Source organism: Schistocerca americana, chromosome 5 (genome assembly GCF_021461395.2).
Source record: "Schistocerca americana isolate TAMUIC-IGC-003095 chromosome 5, iqSchAmer2.1, whole genome shotgun sequence".
Taxonomy (NCBI): Eukaryota; Metazoa; Arthropoda; class Insecta; order Orthoptera; family Acrididae; genus Schistocerca; species Schistocerca americana.
The window spans coordinates 159,216,465-159,230,826 of NC_060123.1; the positions used below are offsets into that span (position 1 = coordinate 159,216,465).

General features: G+C 43.6%; 1 protein-coding gene across 3 annotated transcripts in view; it reads right to left on the minus strand.

The window, feature by feature from the left end:
- LOC124615602 (endophilin-B1) overlaps positions 1-14,362 on the minus strand; it is a 226,219-nt gene that overhangs the window by 121,236 nt on the left and 90,621 nt on the right. For all 3 annotated transcript variants that reach the window (XM_047143594.1, XM_047143593.1, XM_047143595.1), the window contains exon 5: positions 7,210-7,273. In XM_047143594.1, coding sequence (XP_046999550.1) covers positions 7,210-7,273 — 64 coding nt within the window. The remainder of the gene's footprint in view (positions 1-7,209; positions 7,274-14,362) is intronic.

The following is a 14,362-nucleotide window of genomic DNA, read 5'->3' on the forward strand; positions in this document are numbered from 1 at the left end:
TAGTGTTGAGACGGCATAAGAGGTATCATGTGCATACCGATAAACAAAGCACCCATGGTCCAGTTTCGAACAGACAAGGGACCGGTACAAATGGAGGAGGGTGATTCGATCAGCACCACCGGAAGTACCATTGAGGACACACAGGACATTGAGGAACTGCATACAGCGGGCTGTCAGGTAAGACACATGGGAGGACCAAGAGTGTTTCCTATCGAGCATGAGCCCAAGGAATTTCGTAGTTTCAACGAATGGAAGGGCAACAGGCCCAAGATGGTGGGAGAAACCATTTGCAACGTCAGAAATTCATACAGATGGTTTTGTTAGTGGAAAAGTGAAAGCCATTGTCGATGCTCCAGGAGTAAAGAATCAAGACATCGCTGAAGACGCCACTCAGTGAGACAGGTCCGTCGAGAACTACAATAGATGGCAAAATCATCAACAAAAAGGGAGCCAGAGATGCCCCATGGGAGACAGGCCATTATAGGGTTAACGGCAATAGCAAAGAGGACGATGCTCAGGACGTAACCCTGAGTCACACCATAAAACTCTGTATTTTACAAATGCCTGAAGGAAACAGGGCAGGTGGCCACGGAAGCCCCATGTGTGAAGAGTACAGCACATACCAATTCTCCAGCAGGTGTCGCAGGACTCCTCCAAATTGTTAAACACGGCCACAGTCTGTGATTTCTGCAGAAAACCATTCATGATCTGAATGGACAATGTAACGAGATGGTAACTGCAGAACGCCATGCTTGAGATCAACACTGTGCATTTGTCTGTAAATTGCAAGGCTCGAGCCACCATAAAAGTCGGGCATGATCGTACATTGCATCACCTAGCAAATGCAGATGTTAAGAGAGATGGGGTAGAAGCTAGAGGGAAGGTTTTTGACCTTATTGGGCTTAAGTATGGGTATGACAGTGGCTTCACGTCAGCGTACGAGAAATGTGCCTTCGGCCCAGATGTGGTTGTACATGTTAAACAGAAAGTGCTTGCCCGCAAGAGAAAGGTGCTGCAACATCTGAATGTGGATGGGGTCTGGCCCTGGGGTGGAGAAGCAGGATGAACCAAGAACATGACCTAGCTCCCTCATAGCAAAGACAGCATAGCAGCACTCACAATTCAAAGAAGAGAAGGGTATCGCCCGAGCCGCCTCTGCTCATTTCCGATGGAGGGAGGTAGGGTGGTAGTGGGAAGAGCTCGAAACTTCTGCAAAATGGCTGCCCGAGATGTTGGATATAGCTATAGGGTCTATGATGACATCATCTGCTACTGTCTGGCTGGAAATTGGGGATTGATTCTTGGTCGCAGAGAGCCATCTGAGGTTGGCCCACATTACAGAGGAAGGGCTGGAACTATTAAAAGAACTGATACATGAAATCCATCAAGCTCTTTTGATATCCTGAAGAATGAAACGACACTTTGCACACATCTGTTTATAATGAATACAGTTTGTCACTGTAGGATAACTGTCAAAACCACGGAGAGCATGTCTCCGTGCGTGAATTGGCTCACGGCATGCTTCAGTCCACCAAGGAACTGGGACATGACATGTTAAAGACAAAGTGCAAGGAATGGAACGTTCTGCAGCAGTAAGAAAAAAGTTTGCAAGATATTCCACCTGGTCACCACAACTGGGGAAATCTCATTCTTCAAAGGTCGCCAGGGAGGAGGAACGCTGCCAGTCAGCCTTAGTAAGCTGTCATTTGGGTGTGCACAAGGATGAGGTAGGAGTCAGCAAACGGATGCCACACTGGAAATGGTTGCTTGAGTAGGTGTATGAAAGAAAGGACCACTCAAGACAATGGGCAAGATGGGCAGTGCAGAAGGGTAGGTCCAAATGGGAATAGGTGTGCGAGGAGTCGGAAAGGAAAGTGGGTGCTCCAATGTTAAGGCAGAAGAGGTTAAGAAGGTCAGCCAAGAGGGCACCTCTGACAGGTCTTGGGAGAACCCTAAAGGGGATGATGCGCATTAAAGTCACCAAGTAGCAAAAATGGAGGGTAGCTGCCCAATAAGCTGAAGAAAGTCTGCCCAGGTGGCATCGAATGACGGAGGGACATAAATGGTACAGAGGGAAAAAGACAGGTGGGGAAGCAAAAGGAAAACTGCAACAGCTTGAAGATAGGTAAGTCAGGGAGATGGGTTGATTATGAATGTCATCCCGTATGAGCAGCATGACGCCCCCATGAGATGGAATGCTGACCTCAGGGGGAAGGTCAAAATGAATCGGTAAGAAATGTGGAAGCTCAAAGCGGTCATGAGGGCACAATTTCGTTTCCTGAAGGCAGAGTACAAGGGGATGCTGCAAAGCTAAAAGCAGCAATAAATGCTCTTTGTGGGACCGAAGGCCGCAAACGTTCCATTGGAAGAGAGTCATGATGAGGAAGAGATGTAGGATGTCGCATCGACAGCTACTAAGTGATAGCGGGTGAAGAGTCACTACTACAGAGCACAGAAGCAGGAGGATCCTGCTCCATGGGATCCACAGAAGCATTGGTTTGCTTGTATGGTCACTCTGTTGAGTTCAACGCTGAAAAACGGTTGGTGGTGTACACTGGCAACACGGAGGCTGGACGGACTAAGGTATCACGTGGTGACACCGCTGAAGAGGATCTTCGAGTTGGTGAAGGAGAAGACCGTTTGCCTTTGGTGGACTTCTTTGAGCCTTTCCAGTTAGAGGAAGACTCTGGTGGTGTTTGGCTGGAGGGACGGAGGAAGTCTTCATGGGAATACTCTTCATGTCCTTTCTGGCCTACCGGTTGTATAGCTGGTGGCTTCACCCCTTGAGGCGAGCATTTGACAGCTTGTTGCACAGCTGGAGAGGGGTGGGGGGATGGCGATGCTACCTTGACACTGGGCGATTTCACAACCTCAGAGCAAAATTGCAGGTCACATGTCTGTGTGGCCATGTCCTTCACAGAGCGAAGTGTAACAAGAAAAGAACTACAGGTGCCTATGGCAGAACGCAGGGTTTGCGACTAGCCAGTAACTTGCAAGTGACTGGGTAAGGCACTTTTTCCTTTCCCTGGATCTCTTGGACAGCCCGATCATCGAGATACATGGGACAATCCCGAGAGGCGGCGGCATGGCTGCCATTGTAGTCGGTACAACAGGGAGGAGGAGGAGGAGGAGGAGGAGGCAGACAATCGCCCTCATGTGCATCCCTACCACAGGTTACGCATTTGGCTGGGTGTCTACAAGACATTCTAGTGTGGTTGAACCGATGACACTGGTAGCAGCACATCAGGTTCAGGAAGTATGGCCAGACCGTGATAATTTCATAGCCTACTTTGATCTTGGATGGAAGTACCACTCTAACAAAGGTGAGGAAAAGAGTGCTGGTGGGCACTAAGGAGGAATCTACCTTTTTCATTACACAATGGACAGCAATGACACTCATCGGAGGGGTAAGTTTGGATTTCGAACTCTGTTAGACTGTCGGGCAGCCTGGTGTAAATTATACCCCAGGAAGAATTAAAAGTTCTATGGGCCTCGACATAACAGTAGTCATGGAGAAGCAAGGCAGCAAGTAGTAGTTGTGCTTGAGAATCAGAAGTAGTCTCCAAAAGCAAAGCGCCATTCCATAAACGAGAGCACGATTTCACACGGCCGGCAACTGCATTAACATCTTTCTGAATAATAAACTGATTTAAGGTGGCAAAGGACTGACCATCTCGAGTATGTGAGACCACAAGGAACCGGGATGTAGCAGGAAGGGTCTTTGAATCATTAACCTCATTACGTATACATTTCACACATATTGATTGGGAAGATGATTGACTCATTGCGAGAAAATCCCCATCATTGCCAGCATCTCCGATGGCGCGCTCCTTCCAACTGGGGTCCCCATCACTAGGCGGCGCACCCACCTTCCGTCATTGTTCACACCTGAGGTCACACCTCCAGAACACCTGACAGAGCGACCTATCGACAATTTAGGAAGGTTGCAGCTCAGGCAATCACCTCTCTCTGGGCCTGGCCTGTACCAGGGGGTATTTGCGAACCCTAACTGTCGACCGGGGCTGGGAATTACGCATTATCCAGTCACCTGTTATGCATCAGACGCCTTGGCTGGCCATCAGGAGTGCACAGGGAGGAAGAAGAAAAAGAGGAACCTCAAACGCCAAAGCGGAGAGATGAGAGGAGAAAGGAAACAAAGGTAAGACTGTTTTACGTTAGCCACAGACAATGCAGAACATCCCAATAACATCCCAGACATGTTCCTGAAGGGAGGGGAAAAAGAATATCAAGAGGATAGACATGGAGCACAGAAGGGAAAAAATGCTGCAAAGGCTGGGGCTCTGTGGTAGCCAAGCACGAACCCGCAAAAGAGTGGCGAGTCCCCTGGAGGTGGGAGGGGGAGAACAGAGGGAGATCAGCCTCTTGCAGCTCTGGAACTGGAAGAAAGTGGATGATCTTGGGGCACACTGACTATGGGTCCCATGGCCGAATTGTATTAGCAGGCCTCTGGTCTGAGACACTGGGAGGAAGGATCCCAGGAGGAGCCCAATCACCGGCAGGCATCCAAGAAGGGGGACACTACTACTGCTGGGCAGGGGGAGTGGCACCTGGGGGGAAGAGTGGGAGAACTGCAGGGGAGGGTGAGAGGAGAGGAGGATGGGGCTGGAATGAGGAAGAGTGAGGAGAGGGTAAGTACATAACTGAGACAAAGGTAGAAGTCATTAACACAAGATGAAATCTGTCAAATTTCTAACGATCCTCAAAGTAAGATAAATGATCATGAGAGTTAGGGTCTTTTATCTTCTTTTCTTTCTTCCTTATAAGCCAGACAAGTTAGTCAGCATGGAGAATGATGGTCATGGAAATTAACAGACAGGGATGGTGAAAAACAGGTGTTCCCTCATGGCGTGGGTGTCCACAGTCGCCATAGAGATGGTCTGCTGTACACCAGGAAGATGTACCCAAAAAGCGATCATCAAAAGCACTTCATGGGTGATGGGATGTACGGCTTCACATTACAGTGATAACACACAACCTTGACCTCCTCTGGGAGGTTATCTCCCTCAGAAGTCAGAATAAAAGCACCCTGTCATTCCAGATTGGCCCAGAGTTCATCAGTTTGAAGGGTGAGGTTCCTTCGAAAAATATCTCCCCGAGTGATATTCAAAGACTGCTGAGGTGTACTGGACATCAGGATGTGACCATGATAAGTATGAAGAGCTGCAGATTGGGTGGCAGAAGTAGTTTCGATTATCAGGGAACCTGATCACATCTTACTGAGAGAGTACTTCACCAAACTTATCTGATGTTTTGCACAAAAAATAACAGCTTTGTGGCTGTGAATGTATCCCTGGCTGTCCTAGTACAGACCAGGTGGCGGGGAACGTGTTTCACCCCAAGCTGTTGAGCCTGGCCTTCCTCCCAGGAAGCAACCAGGGAAGGGAAATCATAAGGTCATAAGCGATCTGTTACAAACCAAAAAAATGACTGTAGAAGAACAGCCAGATTTTTGGAGTTTTATGTGTTTCATGTGCAAAGCATTCACACTGATACCACCCACACCGATCAGGGTTTCTCACCCCGGGCGCCACCCTGCCACAACATGGCCTCTCTGGCACAGTGGCCATTGCTGTCAGTTCTGATGCTCCGGAGTGACAAGCAACCACTCTTAGGCACAGTTGGGGAGGCTGTAGTTCAGGTATCATAAGCGTGACCTCTGTTCTCAGAGGCTCAGCCAGATGGGTACGTAACAGCCCCACCACATGCACTAGGTACGTGTGCTAGTGATCTAGCAGGGCAGAGAGAGAAGATAGGGGCTATGCCATGCAAGGAAGAGAGGAAGGAAGGGGGGGGGGGGATGTATCCACAACATAAGTGCTAGGGAGGGAATTCTTCCCAAATGGCTCATACTACAGAGAGAATACTCAGAAGTAGAAGTCAAACGCCAAAGGGATGCCAAAATTGAAGCATGAAAGAGAAAAGGCAAGGGGAATGAAACAGCAAGGAATACAGGAAACCAAGTGGATCACAAGGTCGACATAAATAAGAACACCAATAGAGGGAACGGAGAGGATCGCAGGGAAGGAGTGAGGACAGGGAGGAAGAGGCACAGGGAAGGAAATGCTGGCCGGGAAGGAAGAACGAGCTGCAACAGCTCGAGGATCCTTGGCCACCATGCACGAACTCACGAAAGAATTGCAAGCCCCTTGGGGGGGATACATCAACCTATCTAATCCACAAAATAATGGCTGATGCTTCTGCTGCTAAATAAACAAACTTCTTTTACCTAGCCTTGTGCCAGCCTTTCACAGCTTTTATAGTCCAGCAGCTTTTTAGTCCCCTGAAGGTTGAGCAGAGCTCCTTCCAAACCTTTTGTAAAACAGACACATCAAGAAGCAGACAGGCACAATTAAAAGACATGTACATAAAGCTTTTGGCAACGATCTTTATTAGTAAGACACACACACACACACACACACACACACACACACACATACACACACACACCCCTTTTACATACACAAGTAAGCACTCCTCATGCACCCAAGACAGCCAGTTCCAACATCTTGGACGGGAATAAGCATGGGCTTTGCAATTTTGTTGCTACTTGTCATTTGCACGTGTGTTCACAATATGGAAGTGCTGTATATTTGGGAAGAGATCTGTGATTTTCACCATACTGTACAATTAGTTTTGTTTGTGTGTCAATGCCATTTTCAAGACACACAGAGCCAAACAAAGGAAGTCATTTGTGTGGTGTTTCACTATGACCCCCCCCCCCCCCCCCCCCTTCCTCCACATCGCAATTTTCTTTTCTACTTCCCACTTGCGTCATCAACTACAAAACCTTTCACATTTGCTCATATATCATTACTCATTATTTCATGCCTTTTCTTTCATTCTTTCCTTCTCCTCTATTTGCTTCTTTTTGTGAGCCCTCTGTCACTTTTCACATCTTGTGTGTTGCTTGCACTTTGTCACTGATTAATCCACACTTGCTTGTCTCCAAATTCAGGCTCCTCAATTACTTTTTAAATTTAATTCTTGATTGCTTCAATTGTTCTAGTCTTTCCTCTTTATTACTATGTGGAGATGCCTCTGTTTTGTTAAACATTTAATTCTATCCCCTTTTGCTGCTCATTTGGATGTCTATTGTCATCTAATATGGGAAGTTTTTCTTTGGTTTTTCTTAAAGATACAAAAAAAAAAAAAAAAAAAATTACCAAATACATACAGAGTGTTACTTACATTCTGCTGCGAATGCATACTTCTTGCCTTACGTAGCCGGTTTTTACAAGCATCCAAATCCAACCTGAAATAGAATTTGAAGAGTGGCCTCATTTATGCAAATCAGATCAAGTGTTACAATAATATACCCAGTATCAAAAGACAAATTCCAATATCATTGTTGGGTGGGAGGGAAATAGATGCAGTATTTTATGCTACTTCCATTAAGAGATGAAACAACTAAAAAACTAATCAATTGGGGTCCCCATTCATATGCTCACAAAATTTGTAAATTTAGTAGTTCCAAAATTTATACTAAAGTACATGTAGGGAAAAAGATTATATATGAACAATTGATGTGTAGATGCCCAAGATACTTTATTTAAAAATCAAATCTGCAACATCTTAAAAATTACTCACGCTTTCTCTTCTCTGCAGGAATTCTTACAGAAGTCCAAGTGTTTTATAACAGAGAACTCTTATGAAAAATAAATTTCTTTCAAGAAGAGATGCTTACACAACAAAGGAACATACTAATGTAGCAGTGTGAACAAGTAGAACCCTCAAAATAAAATTTTCAGGAAAGTATTATGTTCACAGTCCCCAAGTTAATAACTATAAATGCAACACTGTGCCCCGACGCCAAAAAACAAGCTCTTATCTTGTTTCAATCAGATGTGGTTTAAAGGACAATACCCCTTGACTTTGAAGAAGGTAATATTGATTATGGTATGGAAACCAGGCCATATAGTTTCACTTTTCATTTGTATATGTATTTGTTGTTCGATAGCTACGGATGACTACTTCGGCGATTCTGACAAAGTTGTCACTACAGACTGAAGTGAGTCGATTTAAGTCAACACAACTACTCCCTTCAAGCACTGTGCCAACAGTTAACTATGTTGACCATGTAGCACTGTTCATAGCCTTGCACAAGAGACTGAAATGTTAGCTGTTTCTGTCAAGTAAAGTTTACTGTTTTGTGTCAAAATTTTAAGCTAGAGAATATTACAAGAGGCGGCATGAAAACCCTTTAGATAAAAAAGAAAGTAAGAATTCTTGGAAGAGAAAGTGCACTGCAGAACATGAATTAAATTAGCACACAGTTTAGATATCCCATTTCTACGTTGAATACCACCATCAAAAATACACTCCTGGAAATTGAAATAAGAACACCGTGAATTCATTGTCCCAGGAAGGGGAAACTTTATTGACACATTCCTGGGGTCAGATACATCACATGATCACACTGACAGAACCACAGGCACATAGACACAGGCAACAGAGCATGCACAATGTCGGCACTAGTACAGTGTATATCCGCCTTTCGCAGCAATGCAGGCTGCTATTCTCCCATGGAGACGATCGTAGAGATGCTGGATGTAGTCCTGTGGAACGGCTTGCCATGCCATTTCCACCTGGCGCCTCAGTTGGACCAGCGTTCGTGCTGGACGTGCAGACTGCGTGAGACGACGCTTCATCCAGTCCCAAACATGCTCAATGGGGGACAGATCCGGAGATCTTGCTGGCCAGGGTAGTTGACTTACACCTTCTAGAGCACGTTGGGTGGCACGGGATACATGCGGACGTGCATTGTCCTGTTGGAACAGCAAGCTCCCTTGCCGGTCTAGGAATGGTAGAACGATGGGTTCGATGACGGTTTGGATGTACCGTGCACTATTCAGTGTCCCCTCGACGATCACCAGTGGTGTACGGCCAGTGTAGGAGATCGCTCCCCACACCATGATGCCGGGTGTTGGCCCTGTGTGCCTCGGTCGTATGCAGTCCTGATTGTGGCGCTCACCTGCACGGCGCCAAACACGCATACGACCATCATTGGCACCAAGGCAGAAGCGACTCTCATCGCTGAAGACGACACGTCTCCATTTGTCCCTCCATTCACGCCTGTCGCGACACCACTGGAGGCGGGCTGCACGATGTTGGGGCGTGAGCGGAAGACGGCCTAACGGTGTGTGGGACCGTAGCCCAGCTTCATGGAGACGGTTGCGAATGGTCCTCGCCGATACCCCAGGAGCAACAGTGTCCCTAATTTGCTGGGAAGTAGCGGTGCGGTCCCCTACGGCACTGCGTAGGATCCTACGGTCTTGGCGTGCATCCGTGCGTCGCTGCGGTCCGGTCCCAGGTCGACGGGCACGTGCACCTTCCGCCGACCACTGGCGACAACATCGATGTACTGTTGAGACCTCACGCCCCACGTGTTGAGCAATTCGGCGGTATGTCCACCCGGCCTCCCGCATGCCCACTATACACACTCGCTCAAAGTCCGTCAACTGCACATACGGTTCACGTCCACGCTGTCGCGGCATGCTACCAGTGTTAAAGACTGCGATGGAGCTCCGTATGCCACGGCAAACTGGCTGACACTGACGGCGGCGGTGCACAAATGCTGCGCAGCTAGCGCCATTCGACGGCCAACACCGCGGTTCCTGGTGTGTCCGCTGTGCCGTGCGTGTGATCATTGCTTGTACAGCCCTCTCGCAGTGTCCGGAGCAAGTATGGTGGGTCTGACACACCGGTGTCAATGTGTTCTGTTTTCCATTTCCAGGAGTGTATTTTGGAAAGTGCAAGCAACAGTGGACTAAATTAAAAAAACAACATGTCCATGAACACCATGATGTTTAGTGAAAAGGCACTGAGGGTGGCCAATATACTTTAAATCTAGGACTTCTCTGCATCTAAAGGCTGTATTGATAGGTTTAAGAAGCAGTATAATGTGGTGTACAGAACTGAATGTGGCAAAGGAAACAATGCAAACATAAAAACTGTTGGTGAATGGCAGAGTGGTACATTACACAACCTTATATAGTGCTATAAACTGAAGGACATCTTCAAGACACACTAAATTTTTCTCTTTCACCATCCTTCCAAACAAAACACTTGTCTTTAAGGTGAAAATTTCAATGGAAGGAGAAACAGTCAAGTCTGCCTTACAGTAATGCCAGGCACAAATGCTGATAGTCCTCAAAAAATTAAACTATTTGTGATTGGTGAATCAAAACCCCACATCATATGAAACTAGTAAAAAATGTTTCCCATGAACTAAAGTGCCAATAACGAAGTGTGGATGACATCATCACAACTATTACATAAGCAAATGCATAGCCCTGATGCAAGGAACCTATAACAGGAAATTTTTTGTGTCTGTAGATTCTCGCCCTGGACATTTAGTGCAGTTAGAGTACCTGCCACCAAACTGAACAAGCAAATGGCAGCCCTTGGATTTAGGAGTTATCTGCATCTTCAAAACTTATTACACAAAAGCTATTGCACAGAAGGCATTGAGTCTGATGGAAGATGGAGAAGACACAGCCGTCTTTAAAGTGTCAATTTTTAATACTTTGCACTGTCCTACCAGGCATGGACAGAGGTTATGGAATCCGTCACCATCTACTTTTGAAGAGCATGTTTCATTCTAGCAGATTAAGGAAATGGATCTGACAAACCAAATCGTAATAACAACAACACTGACTACTGCTTTATCATGTCAAACACTGGAGTATCTAGTGCAAGATTTCCTACACGCTAACTACACTGTTGTCACTGTTTAAAGTACATCAATTGAACTTTCATACACAGGAAAACATTGGTGGTGGTGGTGGTGGTGGTGGTGGTGATAGCGGGTTTCCTCTTATTACAGATGTAAATACAGCAGCAAAGACAAGAAAACAATATATTTCTGCTGCAAATGGAGACATCAAAGCTTTCCATTGTGTTTATGAATTTGAAAAGCACACTGAAAAAATTCACCGAAAGAATTAAAAACTTGGGATTTTTTTATTAAGAAGTAGGACCTATTTTATCTAGTATTTCAGTATGTCTCATTTATCTAAGACTAACCAAATTAAAGGCAGAATAATGGGACGCGAGGGTGAGTTACATATATGAGGTCAAAAATGTGATGCATAATATGTTTCTTATTCATTGTTCCTCAATAACAACCCAAGCTATTTGTTTGAGGTGTTCAGAGAACAAATGCTACAGCATTTCTGAAATCTCCTTTATCTCCTTTACACTACCCTTTTTATACAGTTCAGCAGGGAAAGGGGATGGAGTGAGTGGTTGAGAGAGAGAGAGAGAGAGAGAGAGAGAGAGAGAGAGAGAGAGAGAGAGAGAGAATGATGGTGGTAGTTATTATTATTATTATTATTATTATTATTATTATTATTATTATTATTATTATTATTTCTCTTTCCTGTCTCAGACGTTAGTCTGGTTAAAAATGGAAAGTGACGCGGACCTTGATCAAGCGTGACTTCCTTTTAACTGTATGGTATATGTTACAGTGCATTTAGGAACTTTCGGGTAATTGAACATGTATCAATAATTACAGATTTCTGTAGTTGTATATATACGTTTGGATGTAGCTGTATTGCATTGATGTACTGGTGGATATTGTGTGGTGACTCCTGTAGTTGATAGTATAATTGGCATTATGTCAACTTTATCCTGATGCCACATGTCAGACTTCCTCAGCCAGTTGGATGTATTTCTCAACTTTTTCTCCTGTTTTCTTCTGTATATTTGTTGTATTGGGTATGGATATTTTGATTAGTTGTGTTAACTTCTTTTTATTGGTGAGTATGGTGTCAGATTTGTTATGTGGTGGTGTTTTATCTGTTATAATGGTTCTGTTGCAGTATAATTTGTATTCATCATTCTCCAGTACATTTTGTGGTGCATGGTTGTATGTGGGGACGTGTTGTTTTATTAATTTATGTTGTATGGCAAGTTGTTGATGTATTATTTTTGCTACATTGTCATGTCTTCTGGGGTATTCTGTATTTGCTAGTATTGTACATCCACTTGTGATGTGATCTACTGTTGCTATTTGTTGTTTGTAAAGTCGGCATTTATCTGTTGTGGTATTGGGATCTTTAATAATATGCTTGCTGTAATATCTGGTGTTTATTGTTTGATCCTGTATTGCAATCATGAATTCTTCCATCTCACTGTATATATTGCCTTTTCTTAGCCATGTGTTGGATGCGTCTTGATCGATGTGTGGCTGTGTTAGATGATAAGGGTGCTTGCCATGTATTGTTTTCTTTTTCCAATTCACTTTCTTCGTATCTGTTGATGTTATGTGATCTAAAGGGTTGTAGAAGTGGTTATGAAATTGCAGTGGTGCAGCCGATGTATTCACATGAGTGCTTGCTTTGTGTATTTTGCTAGTTTCTGCTCGTTCTATAAAGACTTATCTTAAATTGTCTACCTGTCCATAATGTAGGTTTTTTATGTCGATAAATCCCCTTCCTCCCTCCTTTCGCCTTAATGTGAATCTTTCTGTTGCTGAATGCATGTGATGTATTCTATATTTGTGGCATTGTGATCGTGTAAGTGTATTGAGTGCTTCTAGATCTGTGTCACTCCATTTCACTACTCCAAATGAGTAGGTCAATATTGGTATAGCATAGGTATTTATAGCTTTTGTCTTGTTTCTTGCTGTCAATTCAGTTTTCAGTACTTTTGTTAGTCTTTGTCTATATTTTTCTTTTAGTTCTTCTTTAATATTTGTATTATCTATTCCTATTTTTTGTCTATCCTAGATATTTATAGGCATATGTTTTTTCCATCGCTTCTATGCAGTCGCTGTGGTTATCCAATATGTAATCTTCTTGTTTAGTGTGTTTTCCCTTGACTATGCTATTTTCCTTACATTTGTCTGTTCCAAAAGCCATTTTTATATCATTGCTGAATACTTCTGTTATCTTTAGTAATTGGTTGAGTTGTTGATTTGTTGCTGCCAGTAGTTTTAGATCATCCATGTATAGCAAATGTGTGATTTTGTGTTGGTATGTTCCAGTAATATTGTATCCATAATTTGGATTATTTAGCATGTTGGATAGTGGGTTCAGAGCAAGGCAGAACCAGAAAGGACTTAATGAGTCTCCTTGGTATATTCCATGCTTAATCTGTATTGGCTGTGATGTGATATTATTTAAATTTGTTTGGATATTAAGTGTGGTTTTCTAACTTTTCATTACTATGTTTAGGAACTGTATCAATTTAGGATCTACTTTGTATATTTCCAATATTTGTAGTAACCATGAGTGGGGGTACATATCAAAAGCTTTTCGGTCATCAATGTATGCATAGTGTAGCGACCTTTGTTTAGTTTTAGCTTGATATGTCACCTCTGCATCTATTATCAGTTGCTCTTTACATCCTCGTGCTCCTTTGCAACAGCCTTTTTGTTCTTCATTTATAATTTTGTTCTGTGTTGTATGTGTCATTAATTTCTGTGTAATGACTGAAGTTAATATTTTGTATATTCTTGGTAGGCACGTTATGGGGTGATATTTTGCTGGGTTTGCTGTGTCTGCTTGATCTTTAGGTTTCAGATAAGTTATTCCATGTGTAAGTGAATCAGGGAATGTGTATGGGTCTGCAATGTAACTGTTAAATAATTTAGTTAGATGTGAATGTGTTGAGGTGAACTACTTTAGCCAGAAATTTGCTATTTCATCTTTTCCAGGGGCTTCCCATTTGTCCGTAGAATTAATTGCTCGGGTGACTTCATGTTGCAAAATTATCACTTTAGGCATTTGTGGTATCTTCTTGTGTGTGTGTGTTTCTGCTTGTATCCACCGTTCATGCCTGTTATGTTGTACCGGGTTTGACCATATGTTGCTCCAGAAGTGTTCCATGTCTGTTATGTTTGGTGGGTTGTCTATTTTAATGTGTATGTTATCTATTGTTTGATAAAATTTCTTTTGGTTTGTGTTGAATGTTTGGTTTTGTTTCCTTCTATTTTCACTTTTTTTTGTATCTTCTAAGTCGTTTGGCCAATGGTCTTAATTTCTGCTTCTTTTCATCTAATTGCTCTATCGCTTCTTGTGAGATTTTACCTAACCTTTTTGCGTTTTTTGTCTGATATTTCATTTCTTATAAATTGTATTAGCTGTCCGATGTCTTTTCTCAGTTTTTCTATTCTGATCTGTAGCCTGTGTTGCCATGCTGGTTTTGTGGGTTTCTTCTGTGTGTTGGTTTGTTATGATCTCTGCCTAGTGTGTATATTTAGTGTAGTGAGTGCTCCTATGTAGACCAGTAGTTGTAACTCTTCCATAGTTGTATTTTCATTTATTTTGTTGTGTATGATTGTGTTGATTGTTGTTGTTTCGACTTGTGGGTTATTTGGTGGTCTATGCAAGAC